Source organism: Lepidochelys kempii, chromosome 5 (assembly GCF_965140285.1).
Source record: "Lepidochelys kempii isolate rLepKem1 chromosome 5, rLepKem1.hap1, whole genome shotgun sequence".
NCBI lineage: Eukaryota > Metazoa > Chordata > Testudines > Cheloniidae > Lepidochelys > Lepidochelys kempii.
Window position 1 is genome coordinate 1,790,702 of NC_136384.1, and position 18,302 is coordinate 1,809,003.

At 48.0% G+C, this 18,302-nt stretch overlaps 1 protein-coding gene across 3 annotated transcripts in view; it reads right to left on the reverse strand.

Annotated features, from left to right (window-relative positions):
- The window catches only part of LOC140911063 (phospholipid-transporting ATPase ID), a 131,017-nt gene that overhangs the window by 67,719 nt on the left and 44,996 nt on the right, over positions 1 to 18,302 (reverse strand). For all 3 annotated transcript variants that reach the window (XM_073343294.2, XM_073343293.2, XM_073343296.2), the window contains exon 4: positions 9,871 to 9,984. In XM_073343294.2, the coding sequence (XP_073199395.1) occupies positions 9,871 to 9,984 (114 nt within the window). The remainder of the gene's footprint in view (positions 1 to 9,870; positions 9,985 to 18,302) is intronic.

Sequence of the window (18,302 nt, forward strand, 5' to 3'; positions counted from 1 at the left end):
ACTTTTGGGGTTGCTGGACTCAAGAACCAAAGGGAAAAGGGCATGCCCCAATTTGCCTGGGGTGGGGTTGTTTTTGCTCATGGGTTGTGTTATGAATCCTGTTGGTGGTGTTTCCCCAACATAATGCCACATTGTTTCTCTCTGTTATTAAAAGACTTTTGCTACACTCAGACTATGTGCTTGCGAGAGGGAAGTATCGCCTCTTGGAGGCGCCCAGCGGGGGTGGTATATATTTGTCCCAGGTCACTGGGTGGGGGCTCGAGCCGGTTTGCATTGTGTTATTGGAATGGATCCCCTAGATATTGAACCCGGCCCTTGTTGCTGCCAACTCTGACGGGCAGAAGGGTTACATTTTTGGGGGCTCGTCCGGGATCTCCTGGGTCAGTACCCCTCGCAAGCACCTGTTGAGTGATCCACTACATTGGGAAACAATTTATATATTTTTTTTTGTTTGTGCTTATATTTTGAGGAAATTACTGTTTGTATAATGGCTAATATGTCAGGTTTGTTGGGCCCTGGCTCAGCAGCTTCTAGCTCAGAGGCTGCAGCCTCGGCTGATGATTGGACAAAAGCTCTGGGGCAAATATTGGAAAAGGTTGTGCTGCCCCATGCTGAGTCAGACTCTTGTCGTAAGTTAAGATTATTTGCTGGGGAGGAGGAGTTTGAACCCTGGTTAGAGCATACCACTGAAATGCTGCAAGAGTGGGCCGTACCAGATGCAGAAAAGCGAAGATGCCTTATAGAGAGCCTTGGCGGCCCAGCATTAGATGTGATTCGCACCCTGAAGCTCATTGACCCTGGGGTCGGTGTGAAGGACTGCCTAGAGGCCCTTGAACACAACTTTGGGAGCGTAGAGGGCCCTGAAGACAGCTACTGTAAGTTCCTTAATTCCCGACAACAAAAGGGCGAGAAGGCTTCAGCCTACATACAGAGACTGGAGAGACTGCTTCAGAGAGCTGTCATGAGGGGAGCAGTGACTGCTGAGCAGATGGATCAGACTAGACTGGCTCAAATTGTAAGAGGAACTCAGTATCAGAACCCGATTCTACTTCATCTCCAGCTAAGAGAACGACGGGAACATCCCCCAAGTTACTCCCAGCTGATAAAAGAGGTCCGAGAGGAGGAAGAAAGGCAGGCTGCCAGTGAGTTTTGGGAAGCCCAAACATCGGAGCCAGCCAGCACAACACCACTGCAAATGGCCAGTGTACTGATGGTGAGCACCAGAGAGGAACTTGCCCAACAAATGCAGGTCCTGACGGAACGGATAGCTGAGCTGCAAAGTACCGTTGACCGAGTTAAGACTTCTAGGAATAAGAAGCCTCAAACTGTGGCGATTGAGAAGCCCGCACTTAGAGCCACCATCCCCCCCAGGCGAAGGGGGAAAGGTCAATTCTTCTGCTACCGATGTGGTCAGGATGGACACAGTGCTGCCAAGTGCCGTAATGAAGAAAACCCCTCCTTAGTGTATGGAAAGCTGAGGATCAGTTGGGAGAGATCCGGTAGCTGCCAGAGGGTCTGGGGACGGGGACCCCCCAGGTCTGCAGGATTTGAAGATTCCCCCAGAAAAGACTGTCCAGCTGGGATCCCTGCAGGACTGATAGGGCCTCGAGCAGAGGTCATGGTGAGGATCGAAGGGGTGGAGTGTAAAGCAGTGCTTGACACTGGATCTCAAGTGACTATTATATTTCAGTCATTCTACCAACAGATGCTTAGGCACCTGCCTATACAGCCACTGACTGGCCTTGGCCTATGTGGCCTCAGCATGGATGAATACCCCTATCAAGGGTATGTCATAGTGCACCTGGAATTCCCAGAGGAGGTTGCTGGGGTAAGAGAAGAGGTAGACACAGCTGCCTTAATATGCCCTGATCCTAAAGGGACTTCTGATGTGTCTGTGCTAATAGGGACCAACTCCAGTCTCTTCAAGGTACTCGCGGATTACTGCAGAAGGCGGGCTGGGGACCAGTACCTGAATACCCTGATGATCCATACGCTTTGTGCTGAAGCCTATAGGAAAATTGAGAGCGCTAAAAGGGACACATCTGAGCTACCGCTTGGGGCACTGAAGTACGCGGGCACAGCCCCCTTAGTAGTGCCTGCAAGGACGGAGCAAGAAGTGCTTGTCATGAGTACCTGTCTGAAAGGCAGTAAAGGGACGTTAGCAATGATAGAGCAGCCGATGGGAGGAGAGCTCCCTGAAGGAGTGCTGGTCCCCAGCGGAGTCATAACCCTGCCTGCTGAAGCCCAGGAAAGGGTGACTATACTGATTGCTAATGAAACGAGTCGTGATATTTTTGTGAAGCAAGGACAAAAGATAGCAGACCTCTTTGAGCCTGAGTCGATTGTAAAACCCCAGTATGAAACTCCAGTTCCGGCAATAGACCCAGCAAAGTTTGACTTTGGAGATTCACCAGTGTCCGAGGACTGGAAAGATCGCCTGAGGAAGAAACTTTGTGAAAGATCCAAGGTGTTCTCACTGCATGAGTGGGATGTGGGATGTGCAAAAGGAGTAGAGCACAATATCAGACTACATGACTCTCGACCTTTCAGGGAGAGATCTAGGAAGATTGCTCTCTCTGAGATGGAAGATGTGTGACATCATCTTCAGGAGCTGGCTGCGAATGGCATCATTACAGAGTCCCGCAGCCCATACGCCTCACCCATTGTGGTAGTCCGCAAAAAGAATGGGAAAATCCGGATGTGTATTGACTACCGCACCCTAAACAGCCGTACGGTGGTCGACCAGTACACTATGCCTCGAGTGCAAGACGCCTTAGACTGTTTGCTGGGAAGCCAGTGGTTCTCTGTGTTGGATCTTCGAAGTGGATACTACCAGATCCCTCTGGGAGAAGAAGATAAGGAGAAGACAGCCTTCATCTGCCCATTAGGGTTTTATCAGTTCGAACGCATGCCCCAAGGGATTTCTGGAGCACCTGCCACCTTTCAACGTCTCATGGAGAAAGTTGTGGGAGACATGAATTTACTGCAAGTGTTAGTTTATTTGGATGACCTGATTGTGTTTGGAAGAACCTTAGAGGAGCATGAAGAAAGACTTCTTAAAGTGCTTGATAGGTTGGAGGATTATGGTCTGAAGCTTTCAATTGACAAATGCCAGTTCTGCAGAACCTCAGTGAAGTATGTGGGTCACATTGTGTCCCAAGAAGGTGTGAGTACTGATCCTGATAAAATAGAAGCACTCACTACATGGCCACGTCCAAGTAACTACAGAGAACTCAAGACCTTCCTTGGATTTAGTGGCTACTACCGCAGATTTGTGAAAAACTATGCTACGATTGTAAAGCCTCTGAATGATCTTACCAGGGGACATCAGTCCAGCAAGAACAAATCTAAGTCCAAGAATAAGGGGAGGTCCCCAAAGCCTCCTGTGCAGAGACACAATGGCCCCTTTGCACCATTTGGGCCACGGTGGGATGAGAGATGTGAAAGGGCTTTTCGAGAAATCATTACTTGCCTAACTCATGCTCCAGTCCTAGTTTTTGCCGACCCAAGCAAACCATTTATCCTGCATACTGATGCCAGTTTGGAGGGTCTGGGAGCAGTCCTGTACCAGGAAGTGGAAGGCAAATGTAAACCTGTAGCCTTTGCCAGCCGAGGATTGTCTGATAGTGAAACTCGCTATCCCACCCACAAGCTGGAGTTTTTGGCCTTGAAATGGGCCATCACTGAGAAATTTCGAGACTACTTGTATGATGCTCAGTTCCAGGTGTGGACAGACAACAATCCACTGACTTATGTGTTAACAAGTGCTAAGCTGGATGCTACAGGGCAGAGATGGGTGGCCGCCTTGGCTAGCTATGAGTTCAGCATTCAGTACCGATCAGGGAGAAGCAATGTAGATGCAGATGCATTGTCCAGGCGTCCGCAGGCTCCAGAAGTTGCTGTGATACCCACAGATGGAGTGAGAGCTATTTGCAGTGTGAGTCGCCGAGAGCCAGAGGCCCGTGAAGACTTTCAGGGATGTGTTGCAGAAGCTTTGGGCCTGCCCCCTGAATGCATGCCTTCTGCTTCGGTGAACTATATTGCATTAGACCAATCTCCTTTGCCCATGCTCAATGCGGCTGACTGGCAAGAAGCCCAGCGGCAAGATATTGACATTCGTGATACACTACTTGCCAAAAGGGAGGGGCGAAGCCCAGCTGCAGTTGTCCCACCTAACCCGGAGGGTAAACTACTATTGAGAGAATGGACCAAACTAAAACTGATTCAGGGAGTGCTACACCGAATGACCACTGACCCTTTACAAAAACAACGAGCACAACTAGTACTGCCAAAAAAGTACAGAGCCCTGGCCATGAGGGCCCTGCATGATGACTTTGGGCATTTAGGGATGGAGAGGACCCTGGAACTTATTCGTAGTAGGTTCTACTGGCCCCGAATGGCTGAAGATGTTCGCAGGAAATGTGAGACTTGCGCTCGATGTGTTCAAAGGAAAACTCTGCCCACAAGGGCTGCATATTTCAAGAACATCACCAGCAACAAACCTTTGGAGTTGGTATGCATTGATTTCTTGTCTGTAGAGGTAGACAAGAGGAATGTTGGAAACATTCTAGTAGTGACTGACCATTTTACACGGTATGCACAAGCATATCCCACACGTGATCAGAGGGCCACCACCGTTGCTCGAGTATTGTGGGACAAATATTTCTCAGTCTATGGATTCCCGGCTCGGATACACTCTGATCAGGGGCGGGATTTTGAGAGTCACCTTCTGAAGGAGGTGCTGAAGATAGCAGGAATTAAAAAGTCTAGGACAACGCCTTATCACCCCCAAGGTGATCCTCAGCCAGAGAGGTTCAATCGAACCCTATTAGATATGTTGGGAACTTTGCGACCAGAGCAGAAGGCAACCTGGAGCCAGCATGTCGCATTTCTGGTGCATGCCTACAATGCCACAAAGAACGATGCTACGGGAGTCACCCCATATCTCTTGATGTTTGGGCGAGAACCAAGATTACCCATAGACTTGTGCTTTGGTGTATCAGAGGATGGAGATAGCTATGAAACTCATCAGCAATATGTATCCCGACTAAGAGAAAAGCTGCGGGATGCTTATCGCTTAGCTACCGCTGCGGCTCGGAAGAACGCAGACCGCAACAAACATCGATATGATGCTAGAGTGCGTTCGCAGGAGCTCCAGCCGGGGGACAGAGTCCTGCTGCGAAATTTGGGTATTGCTGGCAAACACAAGATAGCTGACAGATGGAAGGCAATACCTTACCTGGTGATGGAAAAGCTGGGAGATCTGCCGGTCTACAAGATCAAACCTGAAGACGGTCCAGGGCAAATAAAGACGGTGCATAGAAACCTTTTGCTCCCTGTGGGGGAATTGGTAAGCACCCCTTGTGAGATGGGCCACGGCAGGGCCGCCGGGCAGAACAGAGGTGCTAGACCAAAGCCACCATCCAACACAGACAGTGGGCCCCCTGCAGCTAACTTACCCCTATTCTGCACATCTGAGAGTGAGTCTGAGGAGGAAGACACAACCCTGGTGTATCCTGGGATGGAGACAAGATTTCAGTCTCGATCAGCTGAACCAAACGAGAGTTTTCCCTCTTCCGCCCTAAACCCAATGGCGGAACTATTTAGGCCCCTTTCTGATACCCCGGTGCTGCTGATGAGACCCCCCTGTGATGACACACACAGGTTATTGGACAATGGGGACAGACAGGTAGAGGATGTCCTGGGCACCTTGGACCCTCCAGCGTTAGAACTAGGAGTGCAGGGGCCTACGCCAGTAGCCGAGGGACCCTCCAGGGAAGCCTCTCCATCCATCACTCAAGAGGATGTTCCCCTTACTTCGGCAACAGAGATTCTCAATAGACGAGACAGGGTGATAAGACCAGTGAAACGGTTAACTTATGATGCACCTGGGGTGACTAGTGAGGAGCCAATACATTTAGCACACAGGCTTGTGGAAGCTAAAGTGGGCTTCCTGAGGCCCTTTGGAGGAAACCAATGAGTTGGTATAAAGGGAGTGTGATTTGTCGGGACGACAAAGTCTCGGCTGGGGGGAGGATGTAAGCAGTGTCAGGATGAGCTCCACCCTGACATCTGGTGGTGAGGTGTGGCAAGTTGTGGAAAAGAACTTCAGGGGCCGATCTCATTTGCATAGGCACACCCACCATGCCTAGAATGAGACCATAGCTGCCCAAATGGTCACTTTGGCTGCTGTGGGATCCCCAGTGTCTCTGTTATTGGGGCAGGAAGAATAAATTGTTATTACCCTGATTATGGGAACTGTGCTTGGAACTGTATGTGGCCTTTTGTTATGATGGAGGGATTCACCATCATCTAAGTAGCACTCGCTAGGCAAGGGTCATGGGTTCCAAAACTGTGTGAATGGAGAGAGGCTGGGAACAAGTATTAATACTTGGTGGCATGGGCCCTTTGGTGAGGGCCTTACATGCTGATTGCACTTCCTCCTCTCTCCACTGTGGAATATCAGAGCTAATTTTGATTTCATTAGAAGTCTAGTTATAGGCTGCTGAGCTCACTTTGGGCTGACAGTGCACCAGCACTGGGGCTCCCCTACTATAAGCTGAATTCACCTAAGAGCTGAAATCACTGAGTGTTGTGTTAAGTAGTGGGGGAGCCTGAAGATATATTGTGGAGCAGGTTGCGGGACGGCTGGTGAAGCAGTTCGACGCGGAGCAGTGTGTGGATGGCAGGAGCTGCTTGTGGGCCGTGGAGCTGAGTGAAGGAGCCGTGGGGCGGCTGGCGGAGCAGAGCGCAGCTGAGTGAAGGAGTTCGTGGGGCGGCTGGTGGAGTGGAGTGCAGCTGCGTGAAGGAGTTTTATGGGGCGGCTGGCGGAGCGGAGCACAGCTGAGCGAAGGAGTTCGTGGGGCGGCTGGTGGAGTGGAGTGCAGCTGCGTGAAGGAGTTTTATGGGGCGGCTGGCGGAGCGGAGCACAGCTGAGCGAAGGAGTTCGTGGGGCGGCTGGTGGAGTGGAGTGCAGCTGCGTGAAGGAGTTTTGTGGGGCGGCTGGCGGGGCGGGGCGGGGCGGGGCGGAGCGGAGCGCCGCTATGGAGCTATGGGGCGGTCAGCTTCAGATCACGTAAGGTGCCTCTTACCCCCGTCCCATTTCCACCCAGGTTGGGAGGTAAAGCTCCGCCGATAAACTTTCGAACTCTGGGGCTGCCCTGACCAGGGACAGAGACTTTTGGGGCATTGGACTTTTGGGGTTGCTGGACTCAAGAACCAAAGGGAAAAGGGCATGCCCCAATTTGCCTGGGGTGGGGTTGTTTTTGCTCATGGGTTGTGTTATGAATCCTGTTGGTGGTGTTTCCCCAACATAATGCCACATTGTTTCTCTCTGTTATTAAAAGACTTTTGCTACACTCAGACTATGTGCTTGCGAGACGGGAAGTATTGCCTCTCGGAGGCGCCCAGCGGGGGTGGTATAGATTTGTCCCAGGTCACTGGGTGGGGGCTTGAGCCGGTTTGCATTGTGTTATTGGAATGGATCCCCTAGATATTGAACCCGGCCCTTGTTGCTGCCAACTCTGACGGGCAGAAGGGTTACATGTATATTGACCTGGGTCTGGGGCTTGGTCCTTTGGGACCGAGAGAACCTTTGTTCTTTTACTGTGGCATTGGTTTTCATAACCATTTGTCCCCATAACAAGTGGGAAACTGGAGTGTCTAAGGGAATTGCTTATGTGACTTATGGTTAGCCAGTGGGGTAAAACCAAAGTCCTCTCTGTTTGGCTGGTTTGGTTTGCCTTAGAAGGGGAGAAACCCCAGCCTTGGGCTGTAACTGCCCTGCTCTGAGCAACTTGTTCTGAATTGGTACTCTCAGTTGGGTCCCACCAAAGCCAGCATTGTTACAGGAGGGATTTAAATTTAGTAAAATTCTGTTCAGTCATTTCTGAGTTGTCTGAGCATGGCAAAGGTGATTCTAACAGGACAATGTGCCAGGCTTGTTTGTGCTTGGATGAGTCTAAAAAGACAAACTAAAAACATCAAACATGCCTTAGAATCAGTCCTCCATGAGGGCCACGCTCTTTGATAGCAGGGTTAAGAGACATGGTTTAGAAATGACAAAGCACATGCCTTTTATCATTGTTTGAGCAAAGTACAAAGGTGCAGAGACGCTGATATAGGCTGGTGAGATATGCTCAGTTTTAGGGCAGAGACACACTACTATCGGGAATGGGCAAACTTCAGCCCAGGGACCCGTATGAGCCTTAGAGTTCTACGCTGGTGCCTTCTGCTACCACCTCCTTTATTAAAGCCTACGTGCCCCAGCATGCAATTCCACCCCCTGCTCTGAGTACAGAGCAGCAATCTGCTCCGTTTTTTGTAAATTAACTGCAAGCTCCTTGCTGTAACACTCCCAGTCTCATGAAAATGTTAGTGTTTGCAAAGTCAGCTCTCTCCCAGGCTCTCCGGTGATGAAGTTGGTAGATACCAGCAGTTTGTCTTTTAATAAGATTGATAAGGACGGGTTTCACTAGGTGCTGCAGGGGGAAACCATCCGAGGGAACCCAAGAGCAGTTGTCAGAGTAACAGCCGTGTTAGTCTGTATTCGCAAAAAGAAAAGGAGGACTTGTGGCACCTTAGAGACTAACCAATTTATTTGAGCATGAGCTTTCGTGAGCTACAGCTCACTTCATCGGATGCATACTGTGGAAACTGCAGAAAACATTATATACACAGAGACCATGAAACAATACCTCCTCCCACCCTACTCTCCTGCTGGTAATAGCTTATCTAAAGTGATCACTCTCCTTACAATGTGTATGATAATCAAGTTGGGCCATTTCCAGCACAAATCCAGGTTTTCTCACCCTCTGCCCCCCCCCACACAAACTCACTCTCCTGCTGGTAATAGCCCATCCAAAGTGACCACTCTCTTTACAATGTGTATGATAATCAAGGTGGGCCATTTCCAGCACAAATCCAGGTTTTCTCAAACCCCCCCCCCTTTCCAAAAACCACACACACAAACTCACTCTCCTGCTTTTTATGTGTGTGGTTTGTGTGTGTGGTTTTTGGAAAAGGGGGGGTGTGTGAGAAAACCTGGATTTGTGCTGGAAATGGCCCACCTTGATTATCATTGTAGGGAGAGTGGTCACTTTGGATAAGCTATTACCAGCAGGAGAGTGAGTTTGTGTGTGTGGTTTTTGGAGGGGGGTGAGGGAGTGAGAGAACCTGGATTTATGCAGGAAATGGCCCACCTTGATTCACATACACATTGTGAAGAGAGTGGTCACTTTGGATGGGCTATTACCAGCAGGAGAGTGAGTTTGTGTGTGTGGGGGGGGGGGCGGAGGGTGAGAAAACCTGGATTTGTGCTGGAAATGGCCCAACTTGATGATCACTTTAGATAAGCTATTACCAGCAGGAGAGTGAGGTGGGAGGAGGTATTGTTTCATGGTCTCTGTGTATATAATGTCTTCTGCAGTTTCCATAGTATACATCCGATGAAGTGAGCTATAGCTCACGAAAGCTTATGCTCAAATAAATTGGTTAGTCTCTAAGGTGCCACAAGTCCTCCTTTTCTTCAAGAGCAGTTGGCAACACTTACCTGTAGAACAGGAGACGAAAAATGGGCACAACGTCTTTTCAATATTAACAAAATCTTCCCTTCCCTGGGATCAAGCCAGCATGTCTAACAGGCACTCCCGCCGGAGAGGAACTGTACCACGTTTGCCAGACCTCGTCAGGACGAGTTTCCTTTCTTGCCCTGTTTTATGTCTCTGCTTTTGGGTTTTAATAAGATGCTAATTCACATTATGGGCACAGTTGCTTGGGCTGTGGGTTGACTTGCTTTAGTCCAAGTCAACCCACAGCCAGGCATTGGGAAGAGGCCAGACAGTTCTGGTAAAAAGGAGAGTGAATTCATACCTGAAGAATCAGCAGGAACAAAAAATAAGCATTGGCTATTCGCTGAAACTGCTCAAACAGGTTGAGAGGCAGGAAAGTGAAGAAATTGTATTTCGATGTTTTAATTGAATTGTTCTGTGGAAACAAAAAGCAAACAAATGGGTGGTAAAACAGGAAAAGAAATTGCAGCACAACCCAGTTCAGCAGGGTTTTACGGGTTTAAATTTAGCAATAACATTGTTCACAGCAGCCACTCAAAAACATTTCCTTTTCCCCAAACACACACACACACTTTCCTGTATTATGGGAGACACATTTTTATGCTCTTTGTAACTGGCACACAGCGAAGATTTTACCGGTTTGTTTGTTTGTTTCTGGTAGCATCCACAATATGCTAGCTGCTTTCCAACCAGCAAACAGGGATCAGCTGCTATCCTGTAGACAGACAGACAGACAGCAGGCTGGGAGGCAGACATTGAAAGGGAGGCAGGAGTACAACTGTGGGGTAGTGTGTTCAAGGCATTTTGCCATCTCATAGCAATATAGGGTTAATGCAGTGTTAAAAATACAGAAACTCTATAAAATATCCATAATTATCCTCAGATTTGTCAGCATAGGTCAGCTGGATCCCTTCTAGGCATCATGGCAGGAGTGAGTCCTTAGAAGGGATCTGAATGAGGAGAGGGCCTTGTAATTTCACTCAACGAGAGAGTTTCATGCTCAGGTGCCATGGGAGAGGGGCCACAGTGACATGTTACCAGGGGAAGGAGACTGGCACTGTTGGCAGAGTGAAAGGGCAATGCAAGGCCAGGGTAGGGGTAATGCAGAACTGGAAAAAGCCAAATGATCTGAAGGTTGCCAGGCTTTGTAGCATAAGTTCACTAACAAGCTCAGAAGTCCCTGGGGCACTGCACAGACCTGTCCATTGAGTCACTTGCTAGTGACATGCTGATGCAGACACCAATACAACATTCATTCCGACTTTGCACATTTATTTCATACAGTGGTATCTGGACCTCTTAGTTTACCATAACAGGGCCCTGCAGGTTTTACCAAGCTCCACTCCATTAGCTGCTTAAACAGCTCGTAAATTGGGGATCTGAAAAAGCTACTGGATCTGATGCATCTACAAAGATGGTTCTGAATATGTATCTCAGCAGCCATTCACTAATACAGCAAGAGTGTTCTCTTGGCGACTCACAATTGTTATTGCCCTGGGGTCACATTTCCATCTTCTCTCTTTTAATTACAGGCCGTCCATACAATAGCCATTCCTACCTCTAACCTCTTCAAACTAGAGAAAGGCCCAAGCTACTTAACACAGACCTTGGTTTGAATTTCCTCAAAGCTTCAGGGAGTTCTGATCCAGTGCTCTGATAAAATCCCAGCCCAGCCCATGAAGTTGGGATCCAGAGATGAACTTCCCCAAAGTTTGAGGTATTCCAGGTGAGATCCGTCTCTGCTTTGTAACCACACTAAGCTACATAGTGCCAGCTGTCAGTGCAGCCTGCACCTTGCTGGGTAGCCAGGGAGTGTGGTAACCAAAACAACATCTGTCATTGTTTCCATAGGTCAGGTGTTATCTCACTGAGATGGAGAAGATCAATCAGCTCCCCATTGTCTGGGCCCTACCAGTTAGAGAGCCCGGGCCCGCATGCACGGCATCTCCCCAGTGAACTTTATCGTAGTGCAGGTGTTCTTTTAAAGAGGACAGTCCGACATGCTGTGTGTGAGGGTGTTGGTGGACCACATTCAGGTGATGAGTCAGAACACCAGGTAGTGGCTATCATCTATCGAAGCATGAACAGACACACTGGGAAAAGCCAGTGAGATGGAGCCAATGGGGGCTTCTCTGCACCAAGCACAGGTTTGAGAGAAGGCTCAACAACTGGGGATAGGGAGGGGCAAGAAGGCCCAGAAGTGGTTTCCTTGGTCTGGGGAAACACATTACAAAATAGGCTTTCAAGCAGAAGTACAGTGACTTCCCCCCTTGCTATGGTTTAAAGGGTGCACTGGATTTTCTTTTCATGTGATTTTTTTCTTGGTGAAAAGTGTCTGAGTCCTGGAGACTGAAGTCTTCTCAAACAGGGTTAGTACCAGCAGCATGAACTCAAGGTCACTCCAAGGCATCGGAACCCTGCTCTGGAAAGGTCCCCTCTAAGGATGTCTCCATGGCCCATTCAGACCTTGGATTCTCAGCGGAGAAGCCAGCAAGGGGGCCAGTAATGGTTGCTGTGATGTGCACATCTCTCTGCTAGAAGGTGTTCCAGCTCCACCAGTATGGGCAATTGAACAGATGTTGCACAGAATCAGCTTTTAGACCGTGCCAAGCAGGGATGCATTTTAATTGGTGGCATATAGCTTCTTATCGCATAGCTGTTTCTAAGGTAAACCAGTGGGCACTGTCAATCCGCTCACTAATCCAGTCCCTCTCCTGTGCACAAGCCATCACCTTGAGAAGCGTCTATCGGCATGGCAGGGGGTCAGTATCACCACACTGGTGTGGTTGTGGATAACGCCATTTCAGAGGCTCTCTTAACTCTTCTCTATGTCCAGACACAAAAACAGGAGCAACCCTCTTCTGCATGAGCTCGATTTTCCATCCTATTGTACAAGCCAATCTAAAGTGCTCGAGCAGAGCAGAGATGAAACCCTTCCTTCACGGAAATCCAGGCACACGTCTCCCAGTCAGTGACTCATGGCTGCACTCCACGAAGTCGGAGAAATGTTTATCTTTTTGTTTTCTTTAAACAACGCTGTATGTCTCTTGCCATCAGACAGTTGTCTGTGGGCGTGGCACGATGGGGATTCATGTTTCCCATCACAAGATCAGAATGTTACCATTTTTAGGCTACTGTTAAGGCTGGCTCGTTAATTCAAAGCACGTGATTTCTAGGTTATGTGCATAAATGGGCTCCCTCCACATCGCAGGGCCTGAAGTAATGGAATAACATCATCTCCATCACACCCCGAGGTTAAACGACCCACCCGCGGTCACACAGTGAGGCTGTGGCAGAGCTGGGAATAGGTTATTTTGAGTGCCAGTCCTGAGTCTTCACCATGGAAGCATCTTTCCTCAGGCATTCACATCAGCCTCTAGAGAGGTCCCTTACCCACACATCTGGCCAATATCATTGACAGTCACTTCCACCTACAAAGGAGACAGTAGGGACCCCAAACTCAAGAGGACAGTATTGAGAACTAGGAACTGGCTTCAGCTGTCAGCAGCCTTTAGTGGGAATCATGTACATTACGGGAAAATCTGCTTTGAAGATACTCCAATTAAATTAAAATGGATTTGGCACCAGAAATCTCAGAGGTGAGATGAGAAGTGAGCAGGAGTGGTTTCTTTCAATTCCTGCATTCTAGTCCTGTTTATAATTTACACCAAGAAAACCGCAAGTGAACCAGAGCCTTTCATTCCATTTCCTAGTAGCTTCAGGAAACTAAACACCCAGGTCACGTGGCAGGCGCCAAATGCTGGCCTGCAAGAATGTTCCCATCTGGAATTTTTTTGCAAGCTGGTTCAATGATCAATACATTGTTTATTGCACATCACCCTTTGGTACATAGGAGAACCGTGCATCAGACTTAAGACACGAAGGAATAAATATCTGGTCTCATTGGCTGCCTCGGAATGGACAGAGTGAACCTTGATTTGCATGATCAGTTATGTGTGTTATTGCTGCAGTTAAGAATTTACTTGTTATTAGGCAATTTAAATAAACAGATCCACCACCCGGTGCCTCGTGGCACCCTGGGCTCTGCTGAGGGATGGTTTCCCGAGCTCTGTCAGGTAGCGGTGTTGTTACTAAAGGTTCTTTGTATTGTGTTGGTCTGTTAATTCTGCAATGTTCACATGTGGATACTTTATTCTTTATGGCCTTGTTGATGCTCGACCATCACACTGACTGGTTGGCCTGTTCACGGCATTTAGGTAATCTTCACTGTCCTTCATGGATGAGGTTTAGGATTTCCTCTTTCATTTCATTTGGAATAACAATGCTAATGCCTTTAATCATGAGTCCATTTGATTCTCTTGATTGTCCATGCTCTGCAAAGAAGTCTATTGTCACTTCATTATTATCCTGGAGCTACTTGGGCCAGCCGCCCCAATGTAACTTAGAATTTCCTGAAGTTGTGTGTCTGTCAAGGTTGCTTTTTGTAACTGGAGTAGTCTCTTTTCTGACATTGGTCTGCATGCGTCCACAGACTCCACAAATGCCTTTACATCATCTTCGAGCTCACAGAGTGCGCGATGATGGGCTCTGTGACAGAGTGTCTGCTACCGCCAGATTGTTCCCAGGAACATACGGAGCAATTGGGTTAAGTCATATTAACCTTAGCAGTTGGGATGCTCGCATCTCAGCAGTGCTTGGTCCAGGTCTTCTCCGTTAATGAGGGTTACAAATGATTTATGGTCTGTTAACAGTGTAAATGAATCCTGTCCACGCACAGATATCTGTAAAAGTTCTCACATGTCCATACTCTTGCCAGGCATTCCTTCTCAATCTGTGCATATTGTTTTTCTGCTTCTTTGAGTGAGTAAGAGCAAAATGCAACTGGATTCCACTCTGAGCCTCGTTGTTGGAACAAGACGCCACACCTGCTTGCATCTGCACCAACCATTGTGGGTTTGTTCACATCGTAGTAGTTGAGAACAGGAGCTGTTGAGATAATTTCTTTTACCTTTTTAAGGCAATTTATTGATTTGGCCCCCAGAGTCAAAGTGTGTTGGACTTTAACAGTTTATGCAGTGGTTTTGTCTGTGTAGAACGGTCTTGTAGGTATCGACCACAGTAATTTACCACCCCCAGTATACGTCTCAGTTCTGGTACGTTAGTTGATACATTCAATTCTCAAATTGCTTTTACTTTCTCAAGGCTAGGACTGAATCCATCTGTTTACTGTCTGTCCCAGAAACTCAATTTGGGGTAGGTGGAAAACACATTTTTCCTTGTGTAGCTTCAGTCCAGACTGGCTGATTGGGCTTAGGGCTTCACTGAAGGTTTTGTTGTGTTCTTCCATCAAAGATCCATATATCAAAATGCTGCCCATAAAAAGTACATCTCCATTTGTGTTTGTTAACAGTTCTGCCATCCTTCTCTGGAAAATTTCAGGTGCAATGGTCATCCCAAAAGATGATCTTCACAAGCAAAACTTCCCAAAGGGTGTCATAAATATAGTCAATTTAGCACTTTCTTTGGTTAAAAGAATTTGCCAGAATCTGCTCGAGGCATCCAGCTTGGAGAATACTGTAGTTCCTTTCACCTTGGGGAGGAAGCCGTGCAGTGTTGGGAGGAGATATTTTTCTCTCACAATTGCTTCATTAAGTCTTTTAAGATCCACACAGATTCATATTTTTCCATTTTTCTTTGTAACTGGTACCACCGGGGCACACATTGCTGTTGGCTCAGATTTTCTCAGTTAAATCTGCTCCACGTTCTTTAACTCGGTCTCCACTCTATGAAGAAATGGGATCAGAATCCTGCGAGGTGTATGTACGCTGGCTGTATGGTTAGGCATTGTCCTAGAAGGTGATTTGTACTGGATCTCTTTTCAAAATCCCAATATCACCAAATATCCCATCGAGTTCTTCCACCTTTCTCACTAGGCCCATCATGGCTGCCACACTGAGGCTGAGAAGGCTGTTGGTCTGTGGTCCTTTGATCACATACTTTCAATGCATAGCTTTTGTCTTTGTTTCTGTGATGAACTGGCCCATGCAGTTCAGAATCCCTCCAAGGCTAATCAGAGAAAAGGGGGCCGGGGCGGGCAGGATTTTTAATGGCACACTGCTGCCTGCCGGGGTCCTGGCCTGGGTTCGGCAGCGGGCTGAGCGGGGCCAGTGCCTGGGACCTGACAGGCAACAGCATGCCACTAAAAATCGGCTTGCGTGCAGTCTTTGGCACGCATGCCCTAGGTTGCCGACCCCTGTGTTATAACGTTTGGAAAATTGTATCTAAATAGCAACTCTGCTACAGCTGTAGCTGACATGCAGCTAGGTGCTGCCGCATAGAATCATAGAATATCAGGGTTGGAAGGGACCTCAGGAGGTCATCTAGTCCCACCCCCTGCTCAAAGCAGGACCGATCCCCAATTAAATCATCCCAGCCAGAGCTTTGTCAAGCCTGACCTTAAAAACTTCTAAGGAAGGAGATTCTACCACCTCCCTAGGTAACGCATTCCAGTGTTACACCACCCTCCTAGTGAAAAAGTTTTTCCTAATATCCAACCTAAACCTCCCCCACTGCAACTTGAGACCATTACTCCTTGTCCTGTCCTCTTCTACCACTGAGAATAGTCTAGAACCATCCTCTCTGGAACCACCTCTCAGGTAGTTGAAAGCAGCTATCAAATCCCCCCTCATTCTTCTCTTCTGCAGACTAAACAATCCCAGTTCCCTCAGCCTCTCCTCATAAGTCGTGTGTTCCAGACCCCTAATCATTTTTGTTGCCCTTCGCTGGACTCTCTCCAATTTATCCACATCCTTCTTGTAGTGCGGGGCTCAAAACTGGACACAGTACTCCAGATGAGGCCTCACCAATGTCGAATAGAGGGAGACGATCACGTCCCTCAATCTGCTCGCTATGCCCCTACTTATACATCCCAAAATGCCATTGGCCTTCTTGGCAACAAGGGCACCCTGCTGACTCATATCCAGCTTCTTGTCCACTGTCACCCCTAGGTCCCTTTCCGCAGAACTGCTGCCTAGCCATTCGGTCCCTAGTCTGTAGCTGTGCATTGGGTTCTTCCGTCCTAAGTGCAGGACCCTGCACTTATCCTTATTGAACCTCATCAGATTTCTTTTGGCCCAATCCTCCAATTTGTCTAGGTCCCTCTGTATCCTATCCCTGCCCTCCAGCGTATCTACCACTCCTCCCAGTTTAGTATCATCCGCAAATTTGCTGAGAGTGCAATCCACACCATCCTCCAGATCATTTATGAAGATATTGAACAAAACCGGCCCCAGGACCGACCCCTGGGGCACTCCACTTGATACCGGCTGCCAACTAGACATGGAGCCATTGATCACTACCCGTTGAGCCCGACAATCTAGCCAGCTTTCTACCCACCTTATAGTGCATTCATCCAGCCCATACTTCCTTAACTTGCTGACAAGAATACTGTGGGAGACAGTGTCAAAAGCTTTGCTAAAGTCAAGAAACAATACATCCACTGCTTTCCCTTCATCCACAGAACCAGTAATCTCATCATAGAAGGTGATTAGATTAGTCAGGCATGACCTTCCCTTGGTGAATCCATGCTGACTGTTCCTGATCACTTTCCTCTCATGCATGACTGGCAGGCTCCCTGCTCCCTGCAATGCATGGGCATCAACGCAGTTGCATTGCCACAGTAGCCTTCCAGGGGGCCACACTGCCAAATTGTTGGACACTAATTTCACTGTTTTTCTTTTTACTTACAGTAACCCAGGACAAAGGGATGTGGTTCCCCCATGTAGAGCGTTCATCCCTGATCACACAAATGCAGGGTGCATGAAAAAAACAGAAGGGCCTAAAAAGCATAAGAACAGCCACACTGAGTCAGACCATCCAGGCCAGGATCCTGTCTGCCGACCGTGGCCAATGCCAGGTGCCCCAGAGGGAGTGAACCTAACAGGTAATGATCAGTGATCTCTCTCCTGCCATCCAAATCCACCCTCTGACAAACAGAGGCTAGGGACACCATTCCTTAAGCCATTAATGGACTTAGCCTCCATGAATTTATCCAGTTCTCTTTTATAGTCCTAGCCTTCACAACCTCCTCAGGCAAGGAGTTCCACAGGTTGACTGTGCGCTGAGTGAAGAAGAACTTCCTTTTATTTGTTTTAAACCTGCTGCCCATTAATTTCATTTGGTGGCCCCTAGTTCTTATATTATGGGAACAAGTAAATAACTTTCCCCTATTCACTTTCTCCACACCACTCATGATTTTATAGACCTCTATCATATCCCCCCTTAGTCTCCTCTTTTCCAGTCTGAAAAGTCCTAGTCTCTTTAATCTCTCCTCATATAGGACCCATTCCAAACCCCTAATCATTTTAGTTGCCCTTTTCTGAACCTTTTCTAATGCCAGTATATCTTTTTTGAGATGAGGAGACCACATCTGTATGCAGTAGTCAAGACGTGGACATACCATGGATTTATATAAGGGCAATAAGATATTCTCCGTCTTATTCCCTATCCCTTTTCTAATGATTCCTAATGTCCTGTTTGCTTTTTTGATTGCTGCTGCGCGGACGTCTTCAGAGAACTATCCACAATGACTCCAAGATCTCTTTCCTGAGTGTATACTGAAAGCAGGGTATATTGAACACTGCATACAGCACAGAGGACTAGAATCTAGGAGGAACACAAGGACTGGCAGACTGAACAGACCCAAGGTCCATCGAGGCCAGCCCCTGAGAATGTCCAGCATCAGACACGTCAAAGGAAGGTTCAAGAAACCCC